This window comes from Oryza sativa, chromosome 1 (genome assembly GCF_034140825.1).
Source record: "Oryza sativa Japonica Group chromosome 1, ASM3414082v1".
Taxonomy (NCBI): Eukaryota; Viridiplantae; Streptophyta; class Magnoliopsida; order Poales; family Poaceae; genus Oryza; species Oryza sativa.
This window is the reverse complement of record NC_089035.1, coordinates 7527007-7540700: the sequence shown is the minus strand read 5'-3', so window position 1 is coordinate 7540700 and position 13694 is coordinate 7527007. Positions and strand designations below refer to the sequence as shown.

The window sequence follows — 13694 nt, the reverse complement described above, 5'->3', positions numbered from 1 at the left end:
AACTGAAGAATTTCTGCCCTGTCCATGCATGGGCTTTTTCATGGAGAGATTTGAGTCCAGATGTTGTAAGATGCACCATGGATAAGTTTGCTGCAAAAATCTCAAATGTCTCAGATTACCCAGGACAGGATGGTTACTGCGTCATTGCACAAGATTTGATGGCATTGGAGTCTCAGACTCTCAGTGGTGGCTCTGACAGACATTTGGGAAACAGCTCAACACAGGTTCAGCATATGGGTGTAGTTTGTACAGTTCAATTGATGTTCAGATGATTGGAATGCACTGTTGAAAACAAAATGTCCAACGCCACAACGTCCAAGAAGAGTACGAGAGATGTGAGTGAAAAATCAGCAAAGCTCCATAGGCTAAGATGAGGATGATGGAAGCAATCAATCACATGAACTAACAAATTCAAAATTATGAAGTCTATCAAGACCAACTGGGATTCATTTTTCCAAAGATGTTTCAGATATTAACAGGAGGTAACAGTTGCCGCTGAGTACCTGTTCCCTTTGCCTCTACTTCTTGGCAGACATCTCACTTCCCAAATTTCTATTGCATCATGCATAAGGTGAAACTGCAGCATAAATAGTATCCATGCATCCTGACAAAAAACAAAGGGGGCAATGGGTTCATCAGAAAATTCAATATAACAACTTATCACTGGCAAAAACAAGACACCCAGTTTCCATTCTGCAGAAATGTTTGCATAATTCTCATCATAGAGAGACCAATAGAAATGAAAAGAGAGAGAAATTTCGTGAAGTAGAGAAGCTTCGTTGTTAGCCTACTTACCGGGCCTTACCGGCCAATGCAGCTGAATCCCCTGCACACGGGCGAGCCAGGCAACGAAGAGGACGCGGCGGCGACCTCGCCGGCGAACGGGAGTCGGCAGGGGGAGCGCCAGCCTCCGCATCTCCGTCTCACATCCTGGCCTCGGGGAAGCATCGCATCGCCATGCCATCGCCGCTGACGGAGGAAAAAAGCAGCTGGTGGTGGGACGCCGGGAGCTGCGGGCGCGAGCAGCACTGCGGTGCGCCCGCGCCGCCGCGGTGTGCCCGACATGCCGGTGGTGTGCGGCCGCGAGATTCGGGTGGCCCTCGCCGGCGCCGCCGTCGGGGCCTCGGGCGGCCCTGTGCCTGTGAATGAGTAGGTGGGCCAAATTCATTTTGTGGGCCCAATTCATTGGTGAGATATCGATAGGCCAAATTCAGTTGTGGGCCGAATTTACCGACGAGTGTTAAGTGGGCCAAATTCTGGGGTGGGTTGAATACGTCGACGAGATAGCATGGCCCAAATTGATCTGTGGTCTCAAATTGTTGAGGGGATTTACTTGGGCTGAATTCCTTTGTGGCCTAAAACCGTTTGATGGGAATGGAATATGATCACTTGACTCCCTCAACTGACCACCGAATCTAAATCGTATCCCTCAACCGCAATACCAGAAATCTTGACCCCCGAACTTACAAAACCGGTGCAATTTGACTCCCTCGGTGGTTTTGGAGAGTGGTTTCGCTGACGTGGCGCACACGTGGCAGTGTTGACCTAGTCTTTGTACCACGTGGCATTGCCGTGGCGCTGATGTGGAATTAAAATAAAAAAAATATGCGGGCCCATTTGTCATTCACAAAAAAAAAATTATGGGACCCACTTGTCCCACATGTCATCCTCCCTTATCCCTTCTTCCTCCTCCCTCTCCTCCCTTCTCTATCTCTCCCTCTTTCGCTTCATGCGAGAGCGGCGTCCGGATCGGCAGCGGCGACGGCGGGCGATGGACGGAGCGGCGACGGCGGACCGAGCGGCGACGGCGTATAGTGGGGATCAAACCACCCCACAAACTTTGGCGAGATTCGGAACACGGCGGAGGAGTTCGCCGTCGCCGAGATGCCGCAGCCGCCGCCGTCGGTGCGCACGAGGAGCGTCACCTCCGTCGCGCTCCCGACGCATGGAGATGGCGGCGGCTGCCGCCTCGTGCCGCTCTCCCCATTCGACGCGTACTGGGTCGCGCTGCTGCCCGTCCACCACGTCTTCCTCTTCCCGTCCCCGCCGCCGCCGCCACCACCACCGTTCGAAGACGTCGTCCGCGCGCTCAGGGACTCCCTCGACGCCTGAAGCTACTCCCTCGTCGGTGTGCTGGTCTACTCGCCGGAGGAGGAGGAGGAGGAGGAGGGGTCGCTGTCCATCGTCATTGTGGCCACCGGGATGCGGCACTCCTCCCTCCTCGGCGTGTCCCACCCCTTCAGCTCCTCCTCCATCGCCGCCACCTCCTCGCCGTGCTCCATCTCCACCTCCATTAAACTTCTCTCCCCCGGCCTCTCGACGCCTGAAGCTATTGCCGCTGCCGCTTCAACTCGCCGTGAACCCTCGCTGGATTTGGAAGAGGAGGAGATGGCCAAGGACGGGGAGGGGGGAAGAAGGGATAAGGGAGGATGACATGTGGGACCAGTGGGTCCCACATTTTTTTTTGTGAATAACAAATGGGCCCGCATATTTTTTTTTATTTTAATTCCACATCAGCGCCACGTCAATGCCACGTGGTACAAAGACTAGGTCAACACTGCCACGTGTGCACCACGTCAGTGAAACCACCCTCCAAAACCACCGAGGGAGTCAAATTGCACCAGTTTTGTAAGTTCGGGGGTCAAGATTTCTGGTATTACGCTTGAGGGATACGATTTAGATTCGGTGGTCAGTTGAGGGAGTCAAAGTGATCTTATTCCGATGGGAATTACGTAGGCCGAATAGAGAAGTGGGCCGGATTGGTTGATGGGAATTATGTGGGCCAAATGTTCTAACGAGAATTCAGTAGGACAAATTCAGTGGTGGGCCGAGTCATTGGATAGAGGGTCAAATTAAGTAAGTGGGCCTAATTCCATGATAGAATTTAGTGGGCTGTATTCACTCGTGGGCAGAATATGTCGACGAAAATTACCTGGGCCTATTTCATTGTCATGAAATAATTGGGCTGAATTTGTCTGTGGTAGGGCCGAATGAGTTTACGAGAAATCAGTAGGCAAACCTAAGTAGTGGGTCGACTTTGTGGAATAAGTTCACTTCATGACCCTCAACTGTGATTGAAATCTAATCCATAACCCTAAACCACAAAACCAGATATCTCGACCCCCAAACTCCTAAAACCGGTGTAATTCGACTCCCTGCGCGGTTTTGGGAGGCGGTTTTGCTGACGTGGCGCCACGTAGCGCCTACGTGGCAATATTGACCGAATCTTCGATCCACGTGGCGTTGACGTGGCACTTACATGGCATTACAATTGTGGGACCCGTTTGTCATTCACACACATAAAAAAAATTGTGGGTCCCACTGACATGTGGACCCCACATGTCATCCTCCTTCCTTCTTCCTCCTCCCTCTCTCCCTTCTCTCTCTCCCCCCTTCTTCCCCTACGTCTCCCACAGGCGGCGATGGGCGATGGTGCCGGGCGACGGGGAGGCCAAACGGCGGCGGCCACCCGGCTAGAGCAGCGGCGGCGCTAGAGGCAGGTCGAGCGGAGGCGACGGCGTCGGGCGACGGGGCGGCGCAAACGACGGAGGCCTCCAGGCGCCGTGCAACAGCCTCGACCTCGACGCCAACCTGCTCCGCGGCGACATCCAGATTGAGCCGGCCTCTAGCGCCCTCGCGCGCCCCAGGCCGTCCGCGCCACCCTCCGAGGCCGACACGCCGCGCGCCTCATGGGCGGAGGCTGCTCGGCTCAAGCGGAGGCGACGGCGCCGGGCGACGGGGCAGCCCAAACGGCAGCGGCCGCCCGGCTCGAGCGGCGGTGGCGCTAGAGGAGGATCGAGCGGTGGCGACAGCGATGGGCGCCAGGGAGGCCCGAGCGGAGGCGGCGGCGACGACGGCGGGCGGGCCTTCCTCCGTGCCGTCCTCTCCTTGTTAGCTGCCGGCGCCCGAAGCTCCGCCTTCACCGCCCCCCGGCCGCCCGCTCTCGCTGTCCCCGCGTGCCACCGGCCGAAGGGGAAGAAGGGGAGAGAAAGAGAGAAGGGAGAGAGGGAGGAAGGAGGAGTACGGCGGCGGCGGCTGCTGCACGGTTCGCCGCTCCTGCCCTCGCCCGTCCTGTCGTCGTCGCTCCGGCCCTCACTTGCGCGCCGCCGCCGCTCGTTCTCGTCGCCCGCCGCCCACTGAAGGGGAAGAAGGGAAGAGAAAGAGAGAGAAGGGAGAGAGGGAGGAGGAAGAAGGGCTGACATGTGGACCCCACATGTCAGTGGGCCCACATTTCTTTTTTGTGTGAATGACTAATGGGCCCCACGCATATTTTTATTTCTACCGCCACGTAGGTGCCACGTCAACGCCACGTGGAACAAAGACTCGGTCAATATTGCCACGTAGGTGCGACGTGGCGCCACGTCAGCAAAACCGCCTCCCAAAACCGCCCAGAGAGTCAAATTGCACCGGTTTTAGGAGTTTGGGGGTCGAGATATCTGGTTTTGTGGTTTAGAGTCATGTGCACCGGTTTTAGGAGTTTGGGGGTCGAGATATCTGGTTTTGTGGTTTAGAGTCATGGATTAGATTTCGATCACAGTTGAGGGTCACAAAGTGAACTTATTCCCGAATTTGTTGAAGGGAAATAGGACAAACTGAGGGACCTGAATTGAACATATTCCGGGATAAACTCATTGGTGAAACATTGGTGGGCCTAAATCACTCGTAGGCCGAATTCATTTGTACGCCGATGTCGTTGACAGGAATTAGGCGGACCTAATTGATTCCTGGCCTTCGTGGTCTCAATTGGTTTATGGTAAAAGATGGGTTGAATTCGTTGACATGAATTGATTGGGTTGAATTCGTTCGTGGTCGTTGGTGGCCCGAATTTGTTGACATGAACTAATCGGGTTGAATTCGTTCGAGGGCCTCTGTTCCAGCTACAATACTCCTATTTTGAGCTTTTTTTATCATCATCAGTAAGCTCATGATAAGGCATGGAGTAATCCGGTGGCTGCTGAAACACATTGAAATCCTGTTAATTGCCAGCAATCTGAATGTTGGATCCAACACCGGTTACACATACGAGCATTGCACCTGGCCTCAAGCCCTCAACTCTCATTCCTTCCTAACCTATCTGCTGGAGCCATAAATATCAAATAGTTCTTCATCTGGAGATCTTGAAACTGAATTATCAAATTGTTTAGATGGGAGAAATAAATCTTCATGGATGTAACACTTTCAACAGAACAGAGACCACTTGCTTTGTATTGCGTATGGTAATGACAGTAGGATTCAGATATATCTGGGTCTGTCCTGAACAACATAGGGGGGAAACAAGATCAATGAGGCAAAATTTCAACATTTGCTTTGTATAGTAAATGAACGAAAAAATTACACTACTGGGTTTACAGATGTCCTCAACCAAACCAACAAATTCAAACTTATGAAGTCTAGGCAAGACCATTGGGCTTCATTTTTCAAAGATGTCATATGACAGGGAAGTCCCTAACAGTTGCCGCTGAGTGCCTGTAAGGCTAACATTTGCCTTTACTTTGTAATCCTGGCAGATAACATGGTCATCACTTTCCAATTTCCATTGCGTCATGCATAAGGAGAAACTACTGCATAAATAATCTCCACACTTTTTTTGTCTTGAAACCTAGCACCCTGCATCATGACAAAAAATGGCAAGGGATCATCAGAAACAATTCAATATAATCGCTGAGCACTTTCAATAAACTTTTCCATTTTGAACTGATTAATACCCTTAATTCATGCTTCTCTCAAAATCAGAAACATTTGCACATTTCTCACTCGCAGAAAAACATTAATCAAATAAGGATCCATTTTTCCTCCTCAAAGTCATAATATTAGCACTGACATCAACAGGAAAAGGAAACAAAGATTGCACACTTTTGCATGCTCGCAAGCATCGTTATAGGGGGATATGTACACACATGGCACTTATGACCCAAAATGAAGAAGAAGAATGTGAGCACAAACCATTACTATTTTGTTTGGAATACCTGCCCGTACATGCAAACTGTAATGTAAAGGGTAAAAATCAATATCTGCTCAATAGATCGATTCAGCCTGATCAAATATAAACAAACCTATTGATTATATTTTAGAGTATAAAGATTATAAACAGCTTTTACACAGGGAGAGGGACTATGGGATAGCATATTTTCTTTTCATCTAGTTAGCTCACTGAATCGTGGGTTGCACAAACTGGAAACTCCACATGAAGTAGTTAACATAGCCATTCTACCAAATGAGCTCTGCTCGTTTTCAGAAGCTGCATTGTCATTATGAAGAGGGGGTCTGCTTCTACCCTTGAGTTGGCTATATATCATATATATGATACATGAACAAGGAAAGCAGTAAAGATTTAGCAGGCGTTAAAGCACCATTTTTTTTTATCACTGAAAAGTAAGGCACCTTACAGTACTAGATCTAAGAAAGAGCCAAAACCCAAAGAACTTTACAAGTGCTCCTCTAGAACTGGTCCATGACTTTGGGTCAGCCAATTAGGGTATTTTACTTTTGTGTGTGTGCATGGGAGGGTGCTGGGTGATATCTAGCTCCATTTGTGGGGTTTATTGAGTAGCTCTAATTGTTAGTATGGCGTGCGGTAGTCAAGCGACAACCACAGACAATGTGGAGGGCTGCCACACTATCATGGGCATAACAGATGAGGGGATTCAATCTCCCAAGCTTCTGCAACAAAACTCAAATGCAAATTCTTCCCATGGCTTCTAGTTGAAAACAAGATTCTAACAGTGGATAACTTGGTGATTCGAAGATGGTATTATCAACAAAATTGTGTCCTTTTCAGTACACACCAAGAAACCGTAGTACACATATATTGCAAATTGCAATGTCCCTCAGTCCCTCCACGATGGAAGTCTAGTTCTTAGCCCTGATTTGGGCATTTTGAGATCATCCATCAAGTGGACCCGATCCACTTAACAAATAGCAAGTGACCCAACTAATGACCATAGACATGCAGAGGGAACTTAAGGGGATCATCATCTACATCATGTGGAACATGTGGAAGGAACTCAACAGACAGATCTTCCAACACATATCAGCCACTGCCCAGGACATTGCCAGCATACAAGAGGAATGGAAGGCATCGAGCAACAGCATATGCTGTGCTCCATCAGAAGGACAAACGAACTTGTTCTCTGTATTTCTGCTGTTTTGTACCTCACCCCTCTTACGAGTTAGCTCAAGGAGGGCCTCTTGGCAGTGGAGTTGTACCCTGCATCACTGTATTTTTCCTCACCTCAATAATTGATTGGCAGAGGTCCTGCCTTTCTGTTCCATCAGAAAAGGAGGAGCACATAAAAATATACGTACAATAAAAGATCTGAAATTTGTTCGGTGCCACTTCTAGAGAAAAAAAAATTGTGTCTTCTGATTTGAGTTGCTAATACTAAATTGTAAATAGAAAAAAAAATTGTTCAATTCTCTTTTCAACTGTGTTCCCCTAACACGAAATTCTGGATCTTCCATCAGCAGATGGTATCTGCACAATCAAACTGCCGATTACGAAAAGGAAGCTGAGAATGGTGCGAGAATATAGGGACTACAATATTCCTGATTGTGCTAGTTAAGAAATCTCTCAAGGAAAAACAGAGGCTTGTGACAATCATAGATCACCTGCAGTTTATGATATTAATGGCAACAATAAGACAAACTAAATTAGTATGAGTGATTCCTAGATATTGGGGCTGGTCAGATCCAGCATCTAATGCTTAAAAGTAGGAATCATCAGCCTAGTTTCCAAATATCCTATTTAACCTTCAGCCTCAAATTAACCAGCATTTTTTGCTCTTCTACCATATCCAGTGTCATCGTATCCAGCCATGAGAATGCCATCAAAAGCACAGATCTTGGTCAGGTCTGTACCCAGATCAAAAGCACAGAGCTTGTGGACAACATCCAGATGAATGGTTGACGTTTAGTTAGAGATTCCCTTTTCCAGTCGGGCCATCATCATTTTCGCAGCTTACGGGGGCACGGTGACAGCAGGACAGATGCACTCAACCTTTTTGTTCTAGTTCACTCAAAGAACTTGGGCACAATATCCGGTTTAGCCATATTGTCATGATTGCAGTGGATTATAGGGTACGAGGATCCCAGGAAGCACACTCAATTTGAATCAGTCAATGAATCAGAATTTTAGAAGTGTTTGTAAAATGGTCATAACTCACAACTTCCTTCAGAATCACAATCCTATGCATATTATATGAAGGATTGAATGTAAAATCAATTTGTCTTAATTTAAATAAAATTGATTAGTTCAACTAATTTTCTTTTTTAAAAATCTTGTTTTGTTGCTTGGAGTTATAACATGTTATACTGATCATATTGGCTGCAAAAGATGAGTAAGATTTGCAATGTTAAATTGAAATAATTGGAGGAAAGTTGAATTCAGTACTGTAGGCTTGTGTAAAAATGCCTTTTGAAAATTAAATTTTGAACATGGAGAGTTATACAAAGATATTTGAAAATTAATTAATGTTCCGCAGACTAGGCAGTAGGCACCCATATTAAAAATTGTCTGATTCATGTGTATGATACTATGATGGATATGAAATGTATGATGCATTTGGTATGTTTATTGTAAATGAGTTTTGAACTAAGTTCAGAGATCAGACTGAAACTAGCTCAAATTAGTTTAATTAAGATGAATTCAAATTAGTTTGATATCTCAAACACAGGGTTTGAATAAAGGGAGATATGTAACATTCTTTTGCAAATCCCATGCTGCATAGAATTAAGGCAGGACAAGGTTCACCAACTACTGGATCAGCCATTGCCACTTTCTCCTCTGACTTGCACATCATCCTTTCAGGTAATCTCCATCTAAACCCTGACCCTCCAGATCAGATTATCGTGCTTGTTACTTACTTGAAGGTAACATTTCCCAGTTACAGACTACAAATGCTATTCAACTACTTGAATGCAATGAGCGATCGTGTTAAGAAGTTGAATGCCACTGAAACAACCATGATGTTCCAGTTCCTTTACTCTTCATCCAACCAAATGGGTGTAATTAACACCAACAACTAACCCATTCAGTGGTAGGAAACTAGGAATTATGAAGTTTGGTCGGTCTGTAGTCTGCAATTCTACCTCACAACCGTTGTTGTTAGAGTACTAACTATGTTTTCTGCCTTTCCACCGCCGAATCAAAAATTTAGACAATTGAAGTGAACGCGAGATCAATTCCGTGAAGTAGAGAAGTTGTAATTACCTTTTTACCTATTTACCGGCCAATGCAGCTGAATCCCTTGCACACTGCGAGCCAGGCAGCGAAGAGGACGAAGAGGAGCACGAGATCCGCGAGGACGATGAGCCACAGCTTCCGCCTCCACGTCCACCCGGCGCCGCCGCTGCGGGCGCGGCGCTCCCTCTTGGGCGTCCTCCGCGCGAGCTCACCTTCCCTCCGCTCCGCCTCCTCGGCCTCGGCCTCCGCTGCGGCCACCTCCCCGGCCTCCCGCGCGAGCGCCTCCTCGTCGGGGAACGGCAGGCGCAGCGCCAGCCGCGGCATCTCGTCCCGCATCCGGTTCCCGGGTAGGCATCGGAGCCGCCGGAGGAAGAGCAGCAGGTGCGACGAGGGCAGCTGCGGGGCCCGCGAGACCGCCGCGAGCACGAGCGGCGGCGCGAGGAGCACCGCGTGCGCCCGCCCCGACGCCGTGTGGGTGACGTGCCGGTGGTGCGCGGGCGCCCCGGCGACGAGCGCGGCCGCGACCGCCGGGGCGTCGTCCTCGGCGGCGCCGCCGTCGTGGGGCGGGGGGGCGTGGGCGAGGTCGGCGACGAGGGCGCTGTCCCGGTAGGCGCAGGCGTAGAGCAGCGGGTGCGAGGCCGGGAGCATCCGAGGCAGCGTCGTGGTGGTCGTCGTCGTCGGCGGCGGCGGCGGCGGCGAGAGAGCGAGAGATTCACGAGGATTTCGGGGGGGAAGAGAAGAGGAGGTGGCGGTGGCTGGCGGTGTCGTTGGTACAGCAACGGAATGGAGACGAAGGGAGCCAGACTGGACACACTGGACTAGTTCTCTATTACTAGTTCACATTTGAGTTTTTAGGAAAAAAAGAAAGATAATGAAATGTGTATATTTTTTTAAAAAAATTGATTTCCTTTAACTTTTTTCACTCTTTTTTTTATTTTCTTATTTTTTAAGTTTACTAAAAAGCAAATGATCTAATGCGGATTTACGGAATAAAACTAATAGTGATTATCTGATAAATTAGCAGACGGAAAAATAACTATGGTGTTCCATTAATTATTCGTACCTGATCGGCTATAACCCCTAGAAACAAAAGTTTTCATTGGGCGAATTTTAAACGCTTATGTGACAGAGATTATAAACAAGTACTAGCATACACATCTCAATTAAAGAAAAATAACGTTCCTGAATTTAGTAGTTTAGCTTTGGTGGCATGGCATGAACTGTTGGTTATGTAGGAGTATTAGGTTGTAGTTTGTTGAGTTGACCTTACTCACTCACTTTGTGATCCATCAACTTGAAAATTTGAAACCCTTTTGGTGTTTTAATGTGGTACATGATCGAGATTTGACATTTTTCATAATCTTCTGCTAATGTTTGTTTTTCTTTTGGCTAGGGACCGTTTCAGCTGCAAGCTTGCAACACATATCCATACTAAATAATTATGTCGGCCTAATAGATTACTAGATCCACGAAGGAAAAAATAGAAATTAATTCAAATTCATAACGGGCATCCATGTGGGAGCAGTTGGCGTTTGGATCTCAACGCTCTCCCTTCCACTAGTACTAGTCCTTGACAGCGTGTTTAGATTGACCTGCTCAAATTATTTACTATATTTATTTATTTAATTTTATTATTCACTATAACACTATCAGATGTAACAGATGTAGTACAGAGCTGGGATGGTTGACTGGTTAAGATAGATTACTAATTTTGAACAATTAAGACGAAACTATTAGCATTTGTTCCAATAATTAATCAAAAAAGATTTACAAAAAATACACTGCTATACAATACTATTACAAGCACTATATACCATTTCAATTCTCATTTATAAACCACTAATAGAGTGTAGTTTAAACTCACAATTATACGAGTATATTATGGATAAATATACATGGGCGCGGATTAAACGCTAGAAGGATTCGCGGCGGTGGAGCACAATCAGTGGCAGATGGGGCACAGCATGAGGCCGTTCTCGTTGCACTTGGCGCACCGCTCGACGTCGGCGGCGGCGGCGGTGGCGCCGGCGGCGACCACCTTGCAGCTGCCGCCGCACTCCCAGCACGGGACGAACCGCGCGCCGCCGCAGCCCTCGCAGCCGCGGCCGTCCTTGGCGGCGCAGGCCTCGCCGCGCGCCCTGGCCCAGCGCATCATCTCGCGCAGCTTGCCGCTCTCGGCGAGCTCGGCGCACGCGTCGGCGCCGCCGAGGTAGCGGCCCATGACGAAGAGGCGCGGCGGCGCGTCGCCGGCGCCGGCTAGCCCGCGGAGCTCGCGCAGGTACTCGCCGTGGAGCGACACGTCGCGCTCGTCCACGACGACGGGGGATCCGCCCGCCGCCGACACGGCCTCGGCGCACGCCTCCACCGCCTTCCGCGCGCGCTCGCAGTCCTCGAACGTGCGCCGCACGCCGCGGAGCGTCGTGGTGTACAGCACCACCCCGCCGCCGGATGCCCCCGGGGGCCGCCGCTCGGGGTACCCCTCGAACGGGTCCCTCCGCCGCCACCTCGCCGCCGCGGCGGCGGCACCGCCGTCGTTCCCCTTGTTCTCGCGGTCGCGCATCAGGAAAGGGTTGTCCTTAACGACGCGCCGCCCGGTGAGCTCCGGCGGCGGAGGCCTCCTGTCAACCTCCTCGTTAGCGCCACGCGCGGACGGCGCCGCCGCCGCCTTCTTGGCAGCTGCCTCGATCGCCTTCACCGGCTCAGGCAGCACCGTCGTCGTCGTCGTCGGTGGCTGCGGCGGCGGCGCAGGCTGCTTCTTCTTCTTCTTCTTGGTCTTCTTCTTGGCGTTCTCCGTCGTCGTGGTGTTGGAGCTGAGCGCAGGCTTGATGTCCTCCAGGGCCTTGCTGACCTCCGACCACGACGCCGGCGCGAGGTCGTAGCCGTCGAGCTTGTCGAGCAGCGGGAGCGGCATCACGGTGGTGGTCGGCTTCTTGCCTTCCTCCTCCTCCTCCTCCTCCTCCTCTTCTTCATCCTCCTCCTCCTCCTCCTCGTCGTTCTTCTTGCCGGTGGCGATGAGCCAGGGCTCCTCGATGGCGCTGATGTCGAACAGCGAGACGCTCGTCGGCGGCGGGCGGTAGACGTCGGCCACCGTGACGTCCTTGGAGCCCGCGCACCCCATGGCTAAGCTCAGCTCAGCTCAGCTTGGAGCTAAGTGAGAGCTAGTGATGGCGTCTCACTCTCACTCTCTCTCTCTCTCTCTCTCTCTCTTGTGTTCAAGTTGTGGAGGGAAAGGCAAATTAAGGATGGTTTTTGAGTGGCTGAGTAGCGATAAGATGATCAAGTGAGAGCTGCACGGCTCATGCCGGGTTAACGTCAATGCTCTCCTTGGCGAGTTTTGCTTCTGCACCTCTGCGCCACTGGAATTAGATTTCATTTCATATTTGAATTCCTCTCGTTCTCGAAAAATCAGTGGTAGTGGTTAAGCCAAAAAAAAAAAAAGAGCGTGCATTTGACCAAACAGGATATCAATCTTAGCCACAGTGGCAGGACTAAATTGCATCTAATCAGCCAAATCACGGTGAAAACCGAAGAATCGTACACCCTGCATTCCAAAGAAAATCTAATCCTGACTATTCTATATTTCTATATATTGAGATCATCTATTGTAAATATTTACAGTGACTTTAGGCTCACTAACATGTGAGCACGTAACAAAGAGGGTCCATATGTCAATAACTGAAAGTCATGTGATTTAAGTTAAAGGATCACAATCCGTACATGTATATGTTTAGAATCATTGCTAGAATTGGATTTTCCTTTTAGGATGAAAGAAGTATGGACTAAGCTAGAGCCTATAGTGGCACAAACAACCAAACACCCAATGTATTTTTTGGAAGGGCTTACAAGATATGATGTTGTCTTGTACTGTTATTGTTTCGCTTACAATGATTACAAGTTGTTTGTAACGACTTATCAATAATCAAAGAATAATTTGTAAATAAAACTTATATATACATGTGTGTTTAGCAATCTAAACACAAATGTCGGAAAAAATAAACTACGTTGAAATTGTTTGTAACAAACTATCGATAATTAAAGAATAATTTGTAAATAAAACTTGTATATATGTGTGAGTGTTTAGCAATCTAAACACAAACGTTGGAAAATAAACTATGTTGAAAAATCCCAAAATTTTTAGAATTTAAATTTTGGCTACAACTTACATAAGCTAAAAGCTCAAAAGGTAAACGATGGGATAATTGGCTATAATACTACGTACTTGTGGAACATCTCAAATACTCCCTCCGCATTTTAATGTATGACGCCGTTGACTTTTTGACCAACGTTTGACTTTTTGTCTTATTCAAAAAATTTATGTAATTATAATTTATTTTATTGAGACTTGATTTATATCAAATGTTCTTTAAGCATTGACATAAGTATTTTTATATTTGTATAAAATTTTTAAATAAGACGAGTGGTCAAACGTTTATTAAAAAGTCAACGGTGTCATACATTAAAATACGGAGAGAGTAGTTCATAGTCCTTTTCTCTCTCTCAAAAAAAAAGGTTC

At 48.3% G+C, this 13694-nt stretch overlaps 2 protein-coding genes and 1 long non-coding RNA gene across 3 annotated transcripts; all 3 read right to left on the bottom strand.

Annotated features, from left to right (window-relative positions):
- Positions 1-393: 393 nt before the first annotated feature.
- Positions 394-1142, bottom strand: LOC112938773 (uncharacterized). The gene is made up of 2 exons (XR_003242076.2): positions 796-1142; positions 394-604 (listed from the first exon to the last, which is right to left on the bottom strand). It is a non-coding gene; the product is annotated as an uncharacterized lncRNA (long non-coding RNA).
- A 4034-nt stretch (positions 1143-5176) lies between these two features.
- Positions 5177-9982, bottom strand: LOC4327784 (uncharacterized). Its single transcript, XM_015772112.3, has 2 exons — positions 9209-9982; positions 5177-5607 (listed from the first exon to the last, which is right to left on the bottom strand). The coding sequence occupies exon 1, from the start codon at positions 9827-9829 to the stop codon at positions 9221-9223; it is 609 nt and encodes a 202-aa protein (XP_015627598.1). The 5' UTR covers positions 9830-9982; the 3' UTR covers positions 5177-5607; positions 9209-9220.
- A 918-nt stretch (positions 9983-10900) lies between these two features.
- LOC4327783 (uncharacterized) lies at positions 10901-12528 on the bottom strand. Its single transcript, XM_015770709.3, has one exon. It carries the CDS (start codon positions 12297-12299, stop codon positions 11124-11126), a length of 1176 nt encoding a protein of 391 aa, XP_015626195.1. The 5' UTR covers positions 12300-12528; the 3' UTR covers positions 10901-11123.
- Between the last annotated feature and the right edge of the window lie 1166 nt (positions 12529-13694).